The sequence below is a fragment of the Elephas maximus genome, chromosome 3 (genome assembly GCF_024166365.1).
Source record: "Elephas maximus indicus isolate mEleMax1 chromosome 3, mEleMax1 primary haplotype, whole genome shotgun sequence".
NCBI lineage: Eukaryota > Metazoa > Chordata > Mammalia > Proboscidea > Elephantidae > Elephas > Elephas maximus.
Genome location: NC_064821.1, coordinates 3559579 through 3581754, shown reverse-complemented (window position 1 = coordinate 3581754; position 22176 = coordinate 3559579). Strand labels below are relative to the sequence as shown.

Below are 22176 nucleotides of genomic sequence, written 5' to 3'. Positions count from 1 at the left end.
CATCTAAGATGCATCAATTGGTCTCAACCCACCTGGATCAAAGGAGAATGAAGAACACCAAGGACACAAGGTGATTACGAGCCCAAGAGACAGAAAGGGCCACATGAACCATGACTACATCATCCTGAGACCAGAAGAACTAGATGGTGCCCGGCTACAACCGATGACCGCCCTGACAGGGAACACAACAGAGAACCCCTGAGGGAGCAGGAGAGCAGTGGGATGCAGACCCCAAATTCTCATAAGACCAGACTTAATGGTCTGACTGAGACTGGAAGGACCCTGGTGGTCATGGCCCCCAGACCTTCTGTTGCCCCAGGACAGGAACCATTCCCGAAGCCAACCCTTCAAACATGGATTAGACTGGACAATGGGTTGGAGAGGGATGCTGGTGAGGAATGAGCTTCTTGGATCAGGTGAACACTTGAGACTGTGTTGGCATCTCCTGCCTGGAGGGGAGATGAGAGGGTGGAGGGGGTTAGAAGCTGGTGAAAAGGACACAAAAAGAGAGAGTGGAGGGAGAGAGCAGGCTGTCTCATTAGGGGGAGAGTAACTGGGAGTGTTAGCAAGGCGTATATGGGTTTTTGTGTGAGAGACTGACTTGATTTGTAAACTTTCACCTAAAGCACAATAAAAATTATTTTAAAAAAAAACAGATGCAAGGAATACACAGAGTCACTGTACCAAAAAGAATTGGTCGGTGTTCAACCATTTCAGGAGGTCACATATGATCGGGAAGTGATGGTACTGCAGAAGTCCAATCTGCACTGGAGGAATTAGCAAAAAAACAAGGCTCTGAGAATTGACAGAATACCAACCGAGATGTTTCAACAAATGGATGCAGCGCTGGAAGGGTGCACTCATCTATGCCAAGAAAATTGGAAGACAACTATCTGGCCATATTTATGCCTATTTCCGAGAGAGATGATCTAACCAAACGTGGAAATTATCAAACAATATCGTTAATATCCCACACAAGTAAAACTTTGCTGAAGTCATTCAAAAGCAGTTGCAGCAGTACATCAACAGGGAACTGCCAGAAACTCAAGCCAGATTCAGAAGAGGACATGGAATGAGGGATATCACTGCTGAGGTCAAACGGATCCCGGCTGAAAGCAGAGAATACCAGAAAGATGTTTACCTGTGTTTTATTGACTATGCAAAGGCATTTAATTGGGTGGATCATAACAAATTCTGGATAACATTGTGAAGAATGGGAATTCCAGAACACTTAATTGTGTCCTGGAACAACTTGGTGGTACAGTGGTCAAGAGCTACAGCTGCTAACCAAAGGTCGGCCGTTCAAATGCACCAGGCGCTCCTTGGAAACTCCATGGGGCAGTTCTACTCTGTCCTATAAGGTCACTATGAGTTGGAATCAACTCAACAACGATTTTGGTTTTTGTTTGGGTGGGGGGGGTTAACTGAGCTCATGAGGAACCTGTACATAGATAGATCAAAAGGCAGTTGTTCAGACAAAACAAGAGGATACTTCATGGTTTAAAGTCACAAAAGGTGTGTGTCAGGGTTGTATCTTTTCACCATATTTATTCAATCTGTATGCTGAGCAAATAATCCGAGAAGCTGGACTATATGACGAAGAATGGGGCATCAGGATTGGGGGAAGACTTATTAACAACCTGCAATATGCAGATGACACAACCTTGCTTGCTGAAAGTGAAGAAGACTGGAAGCACTTACTTATGAAGATCAAAGACCACGGCCTTCAGCATGGATTACACCTCAACATAAAACAAAAATCCTCACAACTAGACCAGAAAGCAACATCTTGAGATAAACACAGAAAAAACTGAAGTTGTCAAGGATTTCGTCTTACTTGGATCCACAATCAACACCCATGGAAGCAGCAGTCAAGAAATCAAAAGACGACAAGGAAGGTCAGCCCAATTGGACTGGACTAAAAGCAAAGAGGTTTCCGGGATAAAATGAATGCTTCAAAGGTCAGCAGACCAGGGGCTGGGGTCTGGGGAACATGGTTTGAGGGGACTTCTAAGTCAATTGGCAAAATAATTCTATTATGAAAACATTCTGCATCCCACTTTGAAATGTGGCGTCTGGGGTCCTAAATGCTAACAAGCAGCCATCTAAGATACATCAATTGGTCTCAACCCACCTGGAGCAAAGGAAAATGAAGAACACGAAGGTCACACAACAACTAAGGACCCAAGAGACAGAAAGGGCCACATGAACCAGAGACCTACATCATCCTGAGACCAGAAGAACTAGTTGGTGCCCGGCCACAATCGATGACTGCCCTGACAGGGAGCACAGCAGAGGACCCCTGAGGGAGCGGGAGATCAGTGGGATGCAGACCCCAAATTCTCATAAAAAGACCACACTTAATGGTCTGACTGCGACTAGAGGAATCCCGGCGGCAATGCTCCCCAGACCTTCTGTTGGCACAGGACAGGGACCATCCCCGAAGACAACTCATCAGACATGAAAGGGACTGGTCAGCGGCGGGGAGAGAGATGCTGATGAAGAGTGAGCTAATTAAATCAGGTGGACACTGGAGAGTGTGTTGGCAACTCTTGACTGGAGGGGGGATGGGAAGATAGAGAGAGAGGGAAGCCGGCAAAATTGACACAAAACGAGAGACTGAAAAGGCTGACTCAATAGGGGGAGAGCAAGTGGGAGAAGAGAGTAAGATGCATGTAAACTTACATGTGACAGACTGATTGGATTTGTAAATGTTCACTTGAAGCTTAATAAAAGTTAATTAAAAAAAAAAAAATCAAAAGACGCATTGCATTGGGCCAGTCTGCTGCAAAAGACCTCTTTAAAGTGTTAAAAAGCAAAGATGTCGCCCTGAAGACTAAGGTGTGCCTGACCCAAGCCATGGTGTTTTCAATTGCCTCATATTACATGTGAAAGCTGGACAATGAATAAGGAAAACCAAAAAAGAATTGACACCTTTTTATTATGGTGTTGGTGAAGAACATTGAATATACCATGGACTGCCAGAAGAACAAACAAATCTGTCTCAGAAGAACTACAACCAGAATGCTCCTTAGAAGCAAGGATGTCGAGACTATGTCTCACATACTTTGAACATGTTATCAAGTGGGATCAGTCCCTGGAGAAGGACATCATGCTTGGTCAAGTTAGAGGGTCAGTGAAAAAGAGCAAGACCCTTAATGAGCTGGACTGACAGTGGCTGCAACAACGGGCTCAAGCATAACAACAATTGTGAGGATGGCAGAGAACCAGGCAGTGTTTCTTTCAGTTTTACACAGGGCCACTATGAGTTGGAACTGACTGAACGGCACCTAACAGTAACAACACCAAGGACAAATACAAGGAGCACTCGTGGTGCAATGGTTGAGTGTTCGGCTGCTAACAGAAAGGTGGCTGGTAAGAACCTACCAGCCACTCCACAGGAGAAAGGACCTGGCAATCTGCTCATGTAAAAATTACAACCTGGAAACCCTCTGGGGCAGTTCGACTCCATTCTAATGAGACAGAGGTCCCCAGGCTGTGGAAAATTACGCTGCTTCAAACAGCTTGCTTAGCACGGCCCGTAGCTTTGTATTAAAATCCTAGGGATACGTGAAGTTATATGTAAACCCTACTGCTTCTGCGTAGTATGATTAAGAATGTTGCTGACGTAACTTGTATGAACTTTGTACTTCTAAACCCCTTAAAAGTAACCTTTCCCCTCACCCTTGCTGAGCAGTCTTGACAACAGCAGTCCCGACTACCTTCTTTCCTTGCACAACAAAATAAAAGCGCCTTTCCACTCTCCCACCTTGGTCTCTTATTTATCGACTGAGACAAGTCACACTGAGCAGAACCTGGGGTTTCCACACAGTAACACTAAGAGCGAAACCGAGCTCTAGCCATAGAGTCTATTTTGACTCATAGCGAACCCACAGGACAGAGTAGGACTGCCCCATAGGGTTTCCAAGGCTCCAGTCTTTCCAGAAGCAGACTGCAACATCTTTCTCTGGTAGAGTGGCTGGTGGTTTCTGTCCTAGGGTGAAATTACCACAAAGTTATAGTAAAGCGAGAAGAAAGATTTTATTCAGCATATGTTCCAAGAGGCAAAAGTAGGAAACTGACAAGAATGTTGCCAGACCTAAGTCTGCCCGAGTCTGGGAATGTTACAGAATCATCAGTGTGTACTGACCGTAGAAATGTGTAAAATCGTTAAAAGCTTCACCTTTTCACAGCTTGGCTAAAAACTTAAACCACCAAGATTCTACATTTTAAATCGTCTTTATTAATAATCCCTTTATTATTACTGACTAGTCTCAGTAAAGACACTCAGGAGGGTCTTCACTGGCCAACAAATCTTACTATTTACTAAATGCTAATAGAAAAAGATAAGAGTGGAAAATATGTGAGTCTTGTGCTGTATCTAAGGATTTGCTTATATGAAAAGTTTCCTACGAGATGTTTTCCCAGATTGTCCTTTTTTTTTTTTTTTATCTCTCAGGGCCCAGTTGATGTGTCCTTATGAGTCCTTGTCATTCCAGTTGGGTCACATTCTTTAGACTGAAGGACAGGGAATAATGGCTTCAGTTTTAACTCCTAAGTCATTTCAAACCACCCACATTTCAATGAGCGGCTGAGCACTCAACCACAGGGGAGCACTCATCACCAGGGCTCCTACTCTATCCTGTAGGGTCCATACGAGTCTGAGTCCACCCATAGCACACAACATCAACTAAGACAAACCCAAATCCATAATAAGAGGTTCTAATTTTCCCTCTTGAAAAGAGAAAAGGCTCCCCTCCTTCCCAGTTCTTTCAGACTCCACGTAAGATAACGTGCAAAGGTAAATTCTTTGTCTCTTTGAAAAGTATGTAAATCAAGTTTGTTTCCTCAAGTGCTTGGGAACCATCCTCTTTTATTTTTTTAATTATTAATTAATTTTAATTGTGCTTTAAGTGAACGTTTACAAATCATGTCAGTCTCTCATACAAAAATTTATATACACCCTGCTACACACTCCCAATTGCTCTCTCTCTAATGAGACAGCACACTCCTTTCCTCCACTCTCTCTCCTCGTGTCCATTCGGCCAGCTTCTGGCCCCCCTGCCCTGTTATCTCCCCCCCTCCCCAGACAGGAGATGTCAACAGACTCATGTGTCTACTTGATCCAAGAAGCTCGTTCTTCACCAGTATCATTTTCCATCCCATACTGCAGACGAATCCCTGTCTGAAAAGTTGGCTTTGGGAATGGTTTCTATGTTGGGCTAACAGAAGGTCTGGACCCCATGACCTCCGGGGTCCTTCTAGTCTCAGTCAGACCATTAAGCCTGCTCTTTTTATGGGAATTTGAGGTCTGCATCCCACGCCTTTCCTGTTCTATCAGGGGTTCTCTGTTGTGTTCCCTGTCAGGGCAGTAATTGGTTGTAGCCAGGCACCATCTAGTTCTTCTGGTCTCAGGCTCATGTAGCCTCTGGTTTATGTGGCCCTTTCTATCTCTTGGGCTCATAATTACCTTGTGTCTTTGGTGTTCTTCATTCTTCCTTGCTCCCGGTGGGTTGAGACCACTTGATGCATCTTAGATGTCTGCTTGCTAGCATTTAAGACCCCAGATGCCACTCTCCAAAGTGGGATGCAGAATGGTTTCTTAATAGACTTTATTATGCCAATTGGAAACCCTGGTGGAGTAGTGGTTAAGTGTTACGGCTGCTAACCAAAGGGTCGGCAGTTCGAATCCGCCAGCTGCTCCTTGGAAACTCAATGGGGCAGTTCTACTCTGTCCTATGGTGTCGCTATGAGTTGGAATTAACTCAACGGCACTGGGTATTATGCCAATTGGCTTAGATGTCCCCTGAAACCATGGTCCCCAAACTCCCACCCCTGCTATGCTGGCCTTCGAAGCATTCAGTTTATTCAGGAAACTGCTTTTGGTTCAGTCCAGTTGTGTTGACCTCTCCTGTATTGTGTGTTGTCTTTCCCTTCACCTAAAATAAAACTTATCTACTACATAATTAGTGAAAGCCTCTCTCCCTCCCTTCCTCCCTCCCGCCTCTCATAAACATCAAAGAATATTTTCTTCTCTGTTTAAACTATTTCTTGAGTTTTTATGATAGTGGTCTCATACAGTATTTTGCAACTAACTAATTTCACTCAGCACAATGTCTTCCAGATTCCTCCATGTTATGAAATGTTTCATGGATTCATCATTGTTCTTCATCGATGTGTAATATTCCACTGCGTGAATATACCATAATTTATTTATCCATTCATCCATTGATGGGCACCTTATTTCTCTAGGATATATTCCGAGAAGTGGGATTGCTGGATCGTAAGGTAGTTCTACTTCTAGTTTTTTAAGAAAGCGCCAAATCGATTTCCAAAGTAGTTGTGCCATTTTTACATTCCCACCAGCAGTGTATAAGTGTTCCAGTCTCTCCACAACCTCTCCAACATTTATTATTTTGTGTTTTTTGGATTGATGCCAGCCTTCCTGGAGTAAGATGGAATCTCATTGTGGTTTTGATTTGCATTTCTCTAATGGCTAATGATGGTGAGCATTTCCTCATGTATCTGTTAGCCACCCGAAAGTCTTCTTTAGTGAAGTACCTGTTCATATCTTTTGCCCGTTTTTTAATTGGGTTATTTGTCTTTTTGTAGTTGAGTTTTTGCAGTATCATGTAGATTTTAGAGATCAGGTGCTGGTCGGAAATATCATAGTTAAAAACTTTTTCCCAGTCTGTAGGTAATCTTTTTACTCTTTTGGTGAAGTCTTTGGATGAGCATAGGTGTTAGATGGTTAGGAGCTCCAGTTATCTGGTTTCTCTTCTGCGTTTTTAGTCATGTTTTGTGTACTGTTTACGCCACGTGGTAGGGCTCCTAGCATTGTCCCCATTTTTTCTTCCATGATCTTCATCATTTTAGATTTTAGATTTAGGTGTCAGATCCATTTTGAGTTGGTTTTTGTGCATGGTGTGAGGTATAGGTCTTGTTTCATTCTTTCGCAGATGGATATCCAGTTATGCCAGCACCATTTGTTAAAAAGACTGTCGTTTCCCCAATTAACTGACTTTGGGCCTTTGTCAAACATCAGCTGCTCGTATGTAGATGGATTTATGTCTGGATTCTCAATTCTGTTCCATTGGTCTATGTATCTGTTGTTGTACCAGTACCAGGCTGTTTTGACTACTGTGGTGGTATAATAGGTTCTAAAATCAGGTAGAGTGAGGCCTCCCACTTTGTTCTTTTTCAGTAATGCTTTACTTATCCGGGGCCTCTTTCCCTTGCATGTGAAGTTGGTGATTTGTCTCTCCATCTCATTAAAAAATGTCATTGGAATTTGGATCAGAATTGCATTGTATCTATAGATCGCTTTTGGTAGAATAGACATTTTTACAATGCTAAGTCTTCCTATCCATGAGCAAGGTATGTTTTTCCACTTATGTGCGTCTCTTTTGGTTTCTTGCAGTGGTGTCTTGTAGTTTTCTTTGTATAGGTCTTTTACCTCTCTGGTAAGATTTATTCCTAAGTATTTTATCTTCTTGGAGGCTACTGTAAATGGTATTGATTTGGTGATTTCCTCTTCAATGTTCTTTTTGTTGGTGTAGAGGAATCCAACCGATTTTTGTATGTTTTTCTTGTATGCCGATACTCTGCTGAACTCTTCTATTAGTTTCAGTAGTTTCCTGGAGGATTCCTTAGGGTTTTCTGTGTATGAGATCATGTCATCTGCAAATAGAGATACTTTTACTTCTTCCTTGCCAATCTGGATACCCTTTATTTCTTTATCTAGCCTAATTGCTCTGGCTAGGACTTCCAGCACAATGTTGAATAAGAGTGGTGATAAAAGGCATCCTTGTCTGGGAACCATCCTCTTTTGAAATGTAATCATCAAGGAAGCTCACCTCTACTTCCCAGTTTCCTGTAAGGAGTTGAGCATAACTTGATGTATACTAAAGATATTAGAAAATTAGCAGTATTATCATGAAAACATTTAATGGGTTGTATCCATCTGTATTAGGCTGGGTTCTCTAGGGAAACAAAACCAGTGAAGCATACAAATATATAGAGATATTTATATCAAGGAAACTGCTCACATGGTTGTAGAGGCTGTAAAGACCCAAGTCCGTGGTTCAGACCGAAGGCTTCTCCTCACTTACGTAGCTCCAAGGGCTACTGATCCCAAGATCGACAGGTCAGAGAGCAGACCTCTGGCTCACAGGCTGCAGAGGCTGATGAATCCCATGACTGGGAGGCAAGACAGCAGACCGCTGACTCACAGGCTCCGGAGTCTAATGAATCCCACTATCAGCAGGTAGGCTCATAGCTCTAGTCCCAAGAACTGGGGGTCAGAGGAACAGGAGCCAGCTGCAGGATCCATAGCAAGCAAAAGCCAGTGAGCTTTGCCAGAAAGTCCACCTATATTAGATGCAGGCCACACTGCCAAGGAATTTTCTTTCAACTCATTAGTTGCTTATAGCAGATCTCATTATGGAGGTGATTACATTATATCAGGTGATTACATCATTACACAGTTGCCAAACTACATCACAACTGCCAAACCACTGAGAATCATGGCCGAACCAAGTTGACAGACAATCTTAACCATTACAGTCCACCCCTTGCCAGCTTGGCACCCATACACATCTCTAAATAAAGACAATTACAAGGTCATTCATGCACCTAACTTGATACAACTAACACACGTACAACAGAAAATACACTAGCCCAACTTACATCTTATATTTTATGAGTAAAGAAAAAAGTATTTGAGGCACACATACAAGAAAGAAATACTCATAACAACTACAGTCCTTGTTTCTACAACTGGTCATGTAGTCATAGCTGGTATTTAGAGCTCCCTTCTGGCACCACCCAGTCCAGATGCCCTTTACCCTCAGCAGGCACCTCAGCTGGTTCTGGTTCTTTGCCTGGCGAGGTGACCCAAACCTTCATTCTGAAGGGTCTGGACCATTAGTAGTCATGTCAGAATTGGGTTGCTGTAGTTTTCCACCGACTTTAATCATAGGGTATGGTAGTACTAACAGACGTCCTAAGGGATCTCCTGCATTCCAGAATACTCTTTTTTACCTCCATTATGTAATATCAATCTGATTTCCTCTTGGTAATCAGGATCAATCACACCAGTGAATACAGTAACTCCCTTCTTTGCCTGTTGATCCAGAGGCATGAGGAGCCCAAAGTGCCAAGGTGGCATTTTGAACTTCCAGTTCCATGGAATCAGTGTTGTGTCTCCAGATGAGAACATTCGTCCCTTTGGAAATAACACCTGTAGACACACAGAGCATAAGGTCGTGGGGACAGGAAGTAAAAATCTTGTAAGTGGATCGCTAGGGGTGATGTTGAGTGGTGCCACTTCCATTTCCATCCCTGTGTCCCACAGCTGGGTTAATCTTAACAGAGGGGCTAATAGTTTTACTGGGGAGGGTGACTTAGCAGACAAAGATGGAGTAATCTCTTCAGATAGGAGTGAGACGGCTAGTTCAGCTGGCAGGAGTGACTCAATGGAATTTAGGGCTCAGTGTCCCCAGCTTTCTGATAATCTGCCCTTATGTCCCCATTCCAAGTTTCAGGATCCCATTTCTTCCCAATAAATGCCCTCACTTTAACTTCAGACACCATTCAAGGTTGGAATTCAACTGGCATTGTAACTCTGCCACTCTTACGTTAAGACTCTGGGTTTAGTTTTCCACAAGGTCAACTTTGTCACTACAAGAAATAAGCCTTTTTTTCAAGGAACAAATGGAACCTTTGAGGTCATTTATGTGGCACTTGAGCCCTGACTCTGAAGCCCTGAGCTCATCTCTTTCTTTCTCCACTTTGTCTAGTGAAAGTAGGACCAACCAACCAGCTTCCCTATACTTCTCATTCTGACAAAATTGTAGTAAAGTATCAAACATGCAATCACTCAGAGCCTTACCTCTCACCAATACCTGATCTATTGGTGGTGATATTTCGCATATTTGAATTCCCACCTCACACCATGGATTAGTGGTGCCCTCTTTACTACTGGGAGCAGAGCCATCAACATCTTTAAGACTAACCAGATCTGAGAACCAATTTAGAAAACTCGCCCTTACAATTTTGTTTCTCTAGAACCACTCTCAGTACCAAACACCTTAGGCTGGGTTCTCTAGAGAAGCAAGACCAATGAAATATATACATATATACATATACACACACACACATACATATATATATATATATATATATATTTACCAACCATGGACTGACAAAAGAATGAACAAATCTGTCTTGGAAGAAATACAACCAGAATGCTCCTTAGAAGCAAGGATGGCGAGTGAGGCCGCGTCTTACATATTTCAGACGTGTTGTCAGGAGGGATCAGTCCATGGTGAAGGACGTCATGCTTGGCAGAGTACAGGGTCAGCGGAAGAGAGGAAGACCCTCAACAAGGTGGATTGACACAGTGGCTCCAGCAATGAGCTCAAGCATAACAACCGTTCTAAGGATGGCGCAGGACCGGACAGTGTTTCATTCTGTTGTGCACAGAGTCACTATGAGTTGGAACCAACAGGATGGCACCTGACAACAACAACAGCAACTATCTATCTACACACACACGCATATATTCATATATACACGAAAACATATATAGAGAGAGAGATTTATATCAAGGAAATGACTCACACAGTTGTAGAGGCTGGAAAGTTCCAAGTCTGTGGGTCAGGCATCACCTGGAGGCTTCTCCTGACTCACATAGCTGCAGGGACTGATGAATACAAGATCAACAGGTCAGACAGCAGCTGCTGGCTCACAGGCTACAAAGGCTGATGAATCCAAGATCAACAGGTAGGATGACAGGCTACTGGCTCAAGTCCCAAGAACCAGACTTCAGATGATGACAATCCAAATGTAGGATCCAGAGCAGAGCAAAAAGCCAGTATGAGCTTTGCCAGGAAGTCTGTATAGTACCATAAATCCAGAAAAAAGCCAAACCCAGTGCCGTCGTGTTGATTTTGACTCATAGTGACACTATAGGACAGAGTAGAACTGCCCCGTAGAGTTTCCAAGGAATGCCTGGCAGATTCCAACTGCCGACCCTTTGGTTAGCAGCCATAGCACTTAACCACTACACCACCAGGGTTTCCGACGTAGGCCGTACCCCCAAGGAAACTCCTTTTCAGTTGACTGGCTGCTCACAGCAGATACCATCATGGAAGTGATTACATTATATCAGATCTCATAATGGAGGTGATTGCTTCATTACATAACTGCCAAACCATTGAGAATCATGGTCCAGCCAAGTTGACTCACAACCTGAACAATCACAATGATTAAAGGCAGGATGGGTGCCCCAGGTCCTGCTCTGGTGCCATGGGCTCAGAATCCTGGGTGCCCCCCCCCGCCCATCTCCACCTGTGGCACCACCTTTGTGGCTACAAGACGGTGCCACCTGCACAAGGTATGGGGCCTGGATACCAGGCAGAATAAAAAAAAAGGGAGGAGGAGGGAGAGCAAAGGGCAGGAGAGGAGGAGAAGATGGTCATTTCTGTCCTTGGTGACTTTTCTTCACGGCTTGTGGGCCAGGAACGTGGGACGTGGCAACCCTTGGTTGTGAGGAAGGCTAGGAGGCAGCATTGTTTATTCATTGTTTGGTTTGTTTTTAACGGAGAACACTGCAGCCCTGAACAAAACCAGGGATCTCTTTGCAAGAAAGGAGCCCTGGTGGCACAGTGGCTAAGTGCTTGGCTGCTAACCAAAAGGTCGGCAGTTCAAACCCACCCAGTGGCTCTGCAGGAGAAAGACCTACTGCTCTGCTCCCATAAAGGGTGTTGTTGTTGTCAGGTGCTGCCGAATAGATTCCAACTCCTGGCGACTCTGTGTGACACAGCAGACCTGCCCCCGGGCTCGCAGGCTGTATTCTTTACGGGACTAGATTGCCAGGTCTTTCTCCTGTGGAGCCACCGGGGGGTTCCACCCACCTACTTTTTGGTTAGTAGCCAAGTGCTTAACCATTGCAACACCTGGGCTCCTTCAGTAAAGACTGCAGCCTAAAAAACCCTACGGGGCCGTTCTACTGTCACTTAGGGTCGCCGTGAGTCAGAACCAACTCAGCAGCACCAAACAATGACAATTAGTAAGTGAAGAGGGAGAGACCACTAGACTGACTGCAAGCGGCCCCCGCAACTGAGCCAAGTACTGTCTCAACAAACGCCAAAGAATTCACGTTATAAACACCACGTACCGTGACCACGCCATCCACTGAGAAATCAATTTCTCGTTTAGAATATTTTCTTTTTTCAAATAACCTGAGTCAAAAAAGTCACAATAGATAGTTGGCAATGTTTAAAATGAGATTGTGATAAAAATGCTAAGTATCAAAACTTCCCACTGCACGCCAGCTCTCGTGTGACAAGGACCACTGAAAACCCAAACACCAGTTACCAGCAAGCTGATTCTGACCCGCAGGGATCCCTCGTACATCGGGATAGAACTGTGCTCCACAGCGCTCTCAATGGCTGACTTTGCAGAGGTAGATCGCCAGGCCGTTCTTCTGAGGCACCGCTGGGTGGGTATGAACCACCAACCTTTGTTAGCAGCTGGGCACTGAACCATTTGCACCACTTAGGGGCTCCATAAAGCCACTTAATTGTCCTTAAAGGCTTGTGTTCTGAACCAAAGCCTGAAAATTAACAGGCTCATGGCCTAGCCTAAGGAAAACACAGGCTGCCTGATCAACTCTGACTCATGGCGACCCCATGTGTTACGCAGTGGAACTGCTCCATAGGGTTTTCTTGGTTGCAACCTTCATAGAGGAAACCCTGGTGGTGGCCTAAGTGCTATGGCTGCTAACCAAAGGGTCGGCAGTTCAAATCCACCAGGCGGTCCTTGGAAACTCTATGGGGGAGTTCTACTCTGTCCTATAGGGTCGCTATGAGTCGGAATAGACTGGATGGCACTGGCTTTGCTTTTTTTTTTTTTTAACCTTCATAGAAGCAAATCGCCAGGCCTTTCTTCCACAGCGTCCCTGGGTGGGTCTGAACCGCCAACCTTCGGGTTAGTAGTCCAGCCCATAAAGCTCGCACCACCCAGGGAGCTACGGCAGGGACGCGGAGGATAAGGGCAGCTTCGCGTCCAGCCCGCTCCCAAGGTCTCCATCCGCGTGGACCCGCTTGTGCACCGCCAGGGGCGCGCTGTGGCTGAAGGCCTGGCCGCACCGCACGCACCCGTGCGGCTTCTCCCTGGCGTGGGTCCGCACGTGCTTCCGGAAGGAGGAGGTGTCGATGAAGGCCTTCCCGCACTTCAGACACGGGTAGGGCTTCTCGCCGGTGTGCGTCCAGCTGTGCACGACCAGGGAGGAGCTCTGCACGAAGGCTTTGCCGCAGCGGCCGCACCTGTACCGCTTCTCGCCGGTGTGGGTGCGCACGTGCCGCCGGAGGTTGGACGGGTGGCCGAAGACTCTGCCGCGGTCCCCGCACGGGTAGCGCTTCTCGCCCGTGTGGGTCCGCTGGTGCACGCGCAGGTAGGAGCTCCTGCTGAAGGCCTTGGGGCAGTCGGCGCACGCGTAGCGCTTCTCCCCGGTGTGGATGCGCACGTGCACCGTCAGGTAGGAGCGCATGCTGAAGCGCTGCCCGCACTGGCCGCAGGTGAACGGCTTCTCGCCAGTGTGAGTCCGCACGTGGGTCTTGAGGGACGACTGGTGACAGAAGGCGCTTCCGCACTGGTGGCACGCAAAGGGGCTCTCACCAGTGTGGGTGCGCGCGTGCCTCCTCAGGGAGGAGAGGTGACGGAAGCCTTTCCCACACTCCTCGGAGGACAGGAGAGGGAAGCCTTTCCCACACTCCTCGCAGCTGTGGGGCTTCTCGCCCGGTGGGTTTCCCGTGGGCCACGTGAGGCCCAGGCTCCTGACGGCCTTTCCGAACTGGCCGTGCTACCTGAGCATGTGGGCAATGATTTTGAGTTGTCCCAATTTTCAGTGTCTGAAGAAGTAAAGGAGTCCCTGGGTGTGGATGGTGGAGCTCCTGGCTGCTGAATAGAAGGTTGGTATTGCACCCAGAGGTGCCTCAGAAGAAATGCCTGGTGATCAAAAGGCCAGCAGTTAAAACGTCTATGGAGAGTGGAGGGAGAGAGCGGGCTGTCTCATTAGGGGGAGAGTAATTGGGAGTGTGTAGCAAGGTGTATATGGGTTTTTGTGTAAGAGACTGACTTGATTTGTAAACTTTCACTTAAAGCACAATAAAAATTATTAAAAAAAAAAACCTCTATGGAGCACAGTTCTACTCTGACACACATAGGGTGGCCATAAGTCAGAGTCAACTCCGTGGCGACTGGTTTTCACACCCTACAATTTTAACGATATTTTGCTAGGGCTTTCTTAATATGTTTCCAGATCTTATCTTTTAATGATTCAACTCATCTGGTATTGGCTTGTGTGAGTGGTGTGAGGAAGAAGCTAGGAGAGAGAACCAGGGGGAATATTGGTAACACAGCTCTGAAGCTCCTGGGTACGGGGTCCAGAGAGGAAGGAGCTGCGGGTCCCAGAGTATGTAGGGTTGGGGGCCGTTTCAGAGCCAAAAGGAGTGCCTTTGGGGTGGTCCAGTAGAGGCAGAGAGGAATATTTGAGAAAAAAGAGGGAATAGACTCAGCATGGAGACTATACAAGCTCCACGGGGCTAAGATTTTACACCCCACGAAGTGAGGCAGCTTGGGCCATGAGTTCAAAGAGGGCAGACACAGACTTGGGCCTGGATTACACAACAGACGCAGACTCGGGGCTGGATTACACAACAGACGCAGACTCGGGGCTGGATTACACAACAGACACAGACTCGGGGCTGGATTTACACAACAGACGCAGACTCGGGGCTGGATTACACAACAGACACAGACTCGGGGCTGGATTACACAACAGACGCAGACTCGGGGCTGGATTACACAACAGACACAGACTCGGGGCTGGATTTACACAACAGACGCAGACTCGGGGCTGGATTACACAACAGACGCAGACTCGGGGCTGGATTTACACAACGGACGCAGACTCGGGGCTGGATTACACAACGGACGCAGACTCGGGGCTGGATTACACAACGGACGCAGACTCGGGGCTGGATTACACAACGGACGCAGACTCGGGGCTGGATTACACAACGGACGCAGACTCGGGGCTGGATTACACAACGGACGCAGACTCGGGGCTGGATTACACAACGGACGCAGACTCGGGGCTGGATTACACAACGGACGCAGACTCGGGGCTGGATTACACAACGGACGCAGACTCGGGGCTGGATTTACACAACGGACGCAGACTCGGGGCTGGATTACACAACGGATGCAGACTCGGGGCTGGATTACACAACGGACGCAGACTCGGGGCTGGATTACACAACGGACGCAGACTCGGGGCTGGATTACACAACGGACGCAGACTCGGGGCTGGATTTACACAACGGACGCAGACTCGGGGCTGGATTACACAACGGACGCAGACTCGGGGCTGGATTACACAACGGACGCAGACTCGGGGCTGGATTACACAACGGACGCAGACTCGGGGCTGGATTTACACAACGGATGCAGACTCGGGGCTGGATTACACAACAGATACAGAACAGGGCTGGATTACACAACAGACGCAGACTCGGGGCTGGATTTACACAACAGACGCAGACTCGGGGCTGGATTACACAACGGATGCAGACTCGGGGCTGGATTACACAACGGACGCAGACTCGGGGCTGGATTTACACAACGGATGCAGACTCGGGGCTGGATTACACAACAGATACAGAACAGGGCTGGATTACACAACAGACGCAGACTCGGGGCTGGATTTACACAACAGACGCAGACTCGGGGCTGGATTACACAACGGACGCAGACTCGGGGCTGGATTACACAACAGACACAGACTCGGGGCTGGATTACACAACGGACGCAGACTCGGGGCTGGATTACACAACGGACGCAGACTCGGGGCTGGATTTACACAACGGATGCAGACTCGGGGCTGGATTACACAACAGATACAGAACAGGGCTGGATTACACAACAGACGCAGACTCGGGGCTGGATTTACACAACAGACGCAGACTCGGGGCTGGATTACACAACGGACGCAGACTCGGGGCTGGATTACACAACGGACGCAGACTCGGGGCTGGATTTACACAACGGATGCAGACTCGGGGCTGGATTACACAACAGATACAGAACAGGGCTGGATTACACAACAGACGCAGACTCGGGGCTGGATTTACACAACAGATGCAGACTCGGGGCTGGATTACACAACGGACGCAGACTCGGGGCTGGATTACACAACAGACGCAGACTCGGGGCTGGATTACACAACGGACGCAGACTCGGGGCTGGATTTACACAACGGATGCAGACTCGGGGCTGGATTACACAACAGATACAGAACAGGGCTGGATTACACAACAGACGCAGACTCGGGGCTGGATTACACAACGGACGCAGACTCGGGGCTGGATTACACAACGGACGCAGACTCGGGGCTGGATTACACAAAGGACGCAGACTCGGGGCTGGATTACACAACGGACGCAGACTCGGGGCTGGATTACACAACGGACGCAGACTCGGGGCTGGATTTACACAACGGACGCAGACTCGGGGCTGGATTACACAACGGACGCAGACTCGGGGCTGGATTTACACAACGGATGCAGACTCGGGGCTGGATTACACAACAGATACAGAACAGGGCTGGATTACACAACAGACGCAGACTCGGGGCTGGATTTACACAACAGACGCAGACTCGGGGCTGGATTACACAACGGACGCAGACTCGGGGCTGGATTACACAACGGACGCAGACTCGGGGCTGGATTACACAACGGACGCAGACTCGGGGCTGGATTACACAACGGACGCAGACTCGGGGCTGGATTACACAACGGACGCAGACTCGGGGCTGGATTACACAACGGACGCAGACTCGGGGCTGGATTACACAACGGACGCAGACTCGGGGCTGGATTACACAACAGATACAGAACAGGGCTGGATTACACAACAGACGCAGACTCGGGGCTGGATTTACACAACGGACGCAGACTCGGGGCTGGATTACACAACGGACGCAGACTCGGGGCTGGATTACACAACGGACGCAGACTCGGGGCTGGATTACACAACGGACGCAGACTCGGGGCTGGATTACACAACGGACGCAGACTCGGGGCTGGATTACACAACGGACGCAGACTCGGGGCTGGATTTACACAACGGATGCAGACTCGGGGCTGGATTACACAACAGATACAGAACAGGGCTGGATTACACAACAGACGCAGACTCGGGGCTGGATTTACACAACAGATGCAGACTCGGGGCTGGATTACACAACGGACGCAGACTCGGGGCTGGATTACACAACAGACGCAGACTCGGGGCTGGATTACACAACGGACGCAGGCTCGGGGCTGGATTTACACAACGGATGCAGACTCGGGGCTGGATTACACAACAGATACAGAACAGGGCTGGATTACACAACAGACGCAGACTCGGGGCTGGATTACACAACGGACGCAGACTCGGGGCTGGATTACACAACGGACGCAGACTCGGGGCTGGATTACACAAAGGACGCAGACTCGGGGCTGGATTACACAACGGACGCAGACTCGGGGCTGGATTACACAACGGACGCAGACTCGGGGCTGGATTTACACAACGGACGCAGACTCGGGGCTGGATTACACAACGGACGCAGACTCGGGGCTGGATTTACACAACGGATGCAGACTCGGGGCTGGATTACACAACAGATACAGAACAGGGCTGGATTACACAACAGACGCAGACTCGGGGCTGGATTTACACAACAGACGCAGACTCGGGGCTGGATTACACAACGGACGCAGACTCGGGGCTGGATTACACAACGGACGCAGACTCGGGGCTGGATTACACAACGGACGCAGACTCGGGGCTGGATTACACAACGGACGCAGACTCGGGGCTGGATTACACAACGGACGCAGACTCGGGGCTGGATTACACAACGGACGCAGACTCGGGGCTGGATTACACAACGGACGCAGACTCGGGGCTGGATTACACAACAGATACAGAACAGGGCTGGATTACACAACAGACGCAGACTCGGGGCTGGATTTACACAACGGACGCAGACTCGGGGCTGGATTACACAACGGACGCAGACTCGGGGCTGGATTACACAACGGACGCAGACTCGGGGCTGGATTACACAACGGACGCAGACTCGGGGCTGGATTACACAACGGACGCAGACTCGGGGCTGGATTACACAACGGACGCAGACTCGGGGCTGGATTACACAACGGACGCAGACTCGGGGCTGGATTACACAACGGACGCAGACTCGGGGCTGGGTTACACAACGGACGCAGACTCGGGGCTGGATTTACACAACGGATGCAGACTCGGGGCTGGATTACACAACAGATACAGAACAGGGCTGGATTACACAACAGACGCAGACTCGGGGCTGGATTTACACAACGGACGCAGACTCGGGGCTGGATTACACAACGGACGCAGACTCGGGGCTGGATTACACAACGGACGCAGACTCGGGGCTGGATTACACAACGGACGCAGACTCGGGGCTGGATTACACAACGGACGCAGACTCGGGGCTGGATTACACAACGGACGCAGACTCGGGGCTGGATTACACAACGGACGCAGACTCGGGGCTGGATTACACAACGGACGCAGACTCGGGGCTGGATTACACAACGGACGCAGACTCGGGGCTGGATTACACAACGGACGCAGACTCGGGGCTGGATTACACAACGGACGCAGACTCGGGCTGGATTTACACAACGGACGCAGACTCGGGGCTGGAATACACAACGGACGCAGACTCGGGGCTGGATTACACAACGGACGCAGACTCGGGGCTGGATTACACAACGGACGCAGACTCGGGGCTGGATTACACAACGGACACAGAACCCAGCCTTTCTAGCAACAATTCTGCAGTGTTTTAACTTACCATAAAGACCAGTGCTGTTGCATCGACTCTGACTCACAGCCACCCCATGTCAGAGAAGAACCATGCTCCACAGGGTTTGCAACGTCTGAGTTTTCAGAAGAAGATTGCCAGGCCTTTCTTCCACGGCACATCTGGGTGAACTGAAACCTCCAGCTTTCAGTTAGCAGTCCAGCTCACTAACCCAAGATTTACCTGCTTAAGCTGACACTTCATCTTTATACTTCAGTGTGTTTTTCCCCTGAGTCTTCGCTTCTTAGGATTGCCATAATAAAATACTACAAACTGGGTGCCTTTTGTTGTTAGCCGCCATTAAGTCAGTTCTGAATTCTCTGGTCGTCGTTTGGTGTTGAGTCAATTGCGACTCATAGTGACTGCCATGGGCTGAATTATGTCCCCCCAAAACTGTGTGTATCAATTTGGCTGGGCCATGATTCCCAGTGTTCTGTGGTTGTCCTCTATTTTGTGATTGTAGCTTTATGTTAAGAGGATTAGGGTGGGGTTGTAACACCCTCACTAAGGTCACATCCCTGATCCAACATAAAGGGAGTTTCCCTGGGGTCTGGCCTGCACCACCTTTTATCTTAAAAGAGATAAAAGGAAAGAGAGGCAAGCAGAGAGCTGGAGACCTCATCCCACCAAGAAAGCAGGCTTGGGAGCAGAGCGTGCCCTTTGGACCCGGGGTTCCGGGAAGACTGATGATGAGAACCTTTCTCCAGAGCATACAGAGAAAGCCTTCCCCTGGAGCTGATGCCCTGCATTTGGACTTCCAGCCTATTAGACTGTGGAAAAATAAATTTCTCTTTGTTAAAGCCGTCCACGTGCAGCATCTCTGTTACAGTGGAACTAGGTGACTAAGGCAGTGATCTTATGTAGAACAGGACACACAGCCCAGTCCTGAGCCACCCTCGGGATCGTGATGCCTCAGAAGGACACACAGCCCAGTCCTGAGCCACCCTCGGGATCGTGATACCTGAGCCTGGTGTTGCAGCCACTGTATCGTTCCATCTTGTTGAGGGTCTTCCTCTTTTCTGCTGACTTTAAAGGACAGGAATTTGTCTCACAAAAACCCGAGTGCGGTCACTAATAGTTTTTATATTGATAAAATGGATAATTTATATTGATGAAATTATAATATTTTGGATGTGTTGGATTTAATAGAATATTCAAATTAATTTTGCCTGTTTGCTTTTACTTGGCTTCATGGCTACTGGAAAATCTAAAAGGACATCTGTGGCGCACATTACGTTTTTGTTGGGTAGTGCCTGTTTACGGGACTAGGCTACCTTCCTCCATCTTAGAAGGGCTTCCATCCAGGTATCTTACCTGGAACTTCCCTTAGGAGCCAGCCTTGGAAGGCCTAGATGTGGTGAGCTCCTGCCACCTGCTGCCCGTAGGTAGTATTGCAGTCTGCCCCAGTTAATCTGCAAATATTCCTGGGATAGCTCTTACGGGTTGGCAATGGACTCAGGGCGGAAGATGGTGAATTAAATCAACCAGAACTGAGCTGGAGGAGCCCTGGTGGTGCAGTTAAAGCGCTTGGTTGCTAACTGAAAGGTCGGCGGTTCAAACCTACCAGCCACTCTGCAGGAAAAAGATATGCCAATCTGCCTCTGTAAAGATTACAGTCTTGGAAACGCTATGGGGAAGTTCTCCTCTGTCCCGTGGGGTCGCTTTGAGCTGGAATCGACTCAACAGCAACGAGCCTGGTTTTGGGTTTAAGATCGAGCTCTCATAGGCCAAAGCAGTCCTGGGGTGGAGTAGCTCTCGACTACTAACCAAAAGGTTCGTGGTTTAAATCCACCCAGAGGCACCGCAAGACAAAGTCCTAGGATCTGTTTCCAAAAGGTCACAGCCTTGAAAACCCTATGGAGCAGTTGTACTCTGCAACACGGGGTCACTATGAGTCAGAACCCACTCGTCGGCAAGGGTGGTGGTGGTCTCATAGGCCATGGTATAGGGCAGGGAGGCTGAGCACAGGTGAGTATGTAACACCTTCAGTGGTGCGATTCTGCTCAGGAGAAACTTCAGAAAATGTAAATCAGTCTATAGTGACAGAAAGCAGGGCGCTGTTACCTGGGAAGAGGGGGCTGGGAGAGTGGGAGGGGAAGGTTACAGAGGGGAGGGGGCGGGGATGGTGGGAGGGGAGGGTTAAAGAGGGGAGGGGGCGGGGATGGTGGGAGGGGAGGGTTAAAAAGGGGAGGGGCGGGGATGGTGGGGAGGGGAGGGTTACAGAGGCCAAGGAGACCTTGGCAGAGATGAAGTTCACTAGGCTGACTGTGGTGGCCGCTTCCCGTGTACAGACGTATGCTAAACTTATCAAATCGTATAAATATGTGTGGCTTATTTTGTTGACTGGAAACCCTGGTGGCGTAGTGGTTAAGTGCTACAGCTGCTAACCAAAGGGTAGGCAGTTCGAATCCACCAGGCACTCCTTGGAAACTCCATGGGCAGTTCTACTCTGTCCTGTAGGGTCGCTATGAGTCGGAATCGGCTCTTTGGCACTGGGTTTCCTTTGGTTTTTGGGTATTTTGTTGACTTTACCTTGATGACAACAGATGATGTAGCTCGCTGCGCCCAGCAGGCCCTGGACTCGGCAACCCCACACACGTCGCAAAGAAACACTGCCCATAATTGTGGATCTGACTGAAGATTTATTCATTGCCCTGTCCACTGTTCTGAGACTCTTGGACAAGTCTTCCCAGGTCGGGGCCCAGGAGCCCAGTTCTAGGTGGACAAGTCCTTCCCTTGCCCTGATCTGGCACCCAGGCCCTGGGAGCGGATGACCAGTAAGGCCTCCACCCCACTCTGGCCCCTCGTACAGCCCCGATTACCTTGGCAACCCCAATTGGGACGGGCAGTCCCTCAGGAGTAGCTGTAGCCAGCCCTGGGCACCTCCAGGAGGGCAGTCTGTTGGGACAGACGTGGCATCAGCTCCTGGTTCTCAGGTGGGATCAGCTGGGACATGCTCAAGGACACAACCCTTGGGGTTGCAGGAGACACACTGTGGCTCCCCCCCCCAACCCAGGCCCCGACCCATGCTGCAGCCTTGCCTTGCCGGGCCCCTCTGAGACTGGAACCTGGCCCTCCTGCCTCCCAGCCCAGGGCTCAACCCACTCCCCACGCTGCCTACCAGAGCCTGCATCGGACCTACCAGTAGCAGTTGCTGTCACCTCTGACTCATGGCGACCCCACATGTCAAAGCAGAACTGTGCTCT

General features: G+C 48.8%; 1 protein-coding gene across 1 annotated transcript; it reads right to left on the bottom strand.

Moving 5' to 3' along the window:
- Nucleotides 1-13033: 13033 nt before the first annotated feature.
- Nucleotides 13034-21925, bottom strand: ZNF554 (zinc finger protein 554). The gene is made up of 2 exons (XM_049881339.1): nucleotides 21854-21925; nucleotides 13034-13867 (listed from the first exon to the last, which is right to left on the bottom strand). Exons 1-2 carry the CDS (start codon nucleotides 21923-21925, stop codon nucleotides 13034-13036), a joined length of 906 nt encoding a protein of 301 aa, XP_049737296.1.
- Nucleotides 21926-22176: the final 251 nt, after the last annotated feature.

Excerpts from the sequence above, each read along its gene's own strand:
- ZNF554 (XM_049881339.1), bottom strand. The coding sequence starts at position 21,925 with ATGTCCCAGCTGATCCCACCTGAGAACCAGGAGCTGATGCCACGTCTG. Across the intron at positions 13,868-21,853 it reads AACAGACTGCCCTCCTGGAG|CACGGCCAGTTCGGAAAGGC; the intron begins GTGCCCAGGGCT and ends ATGCTCAGGTAG.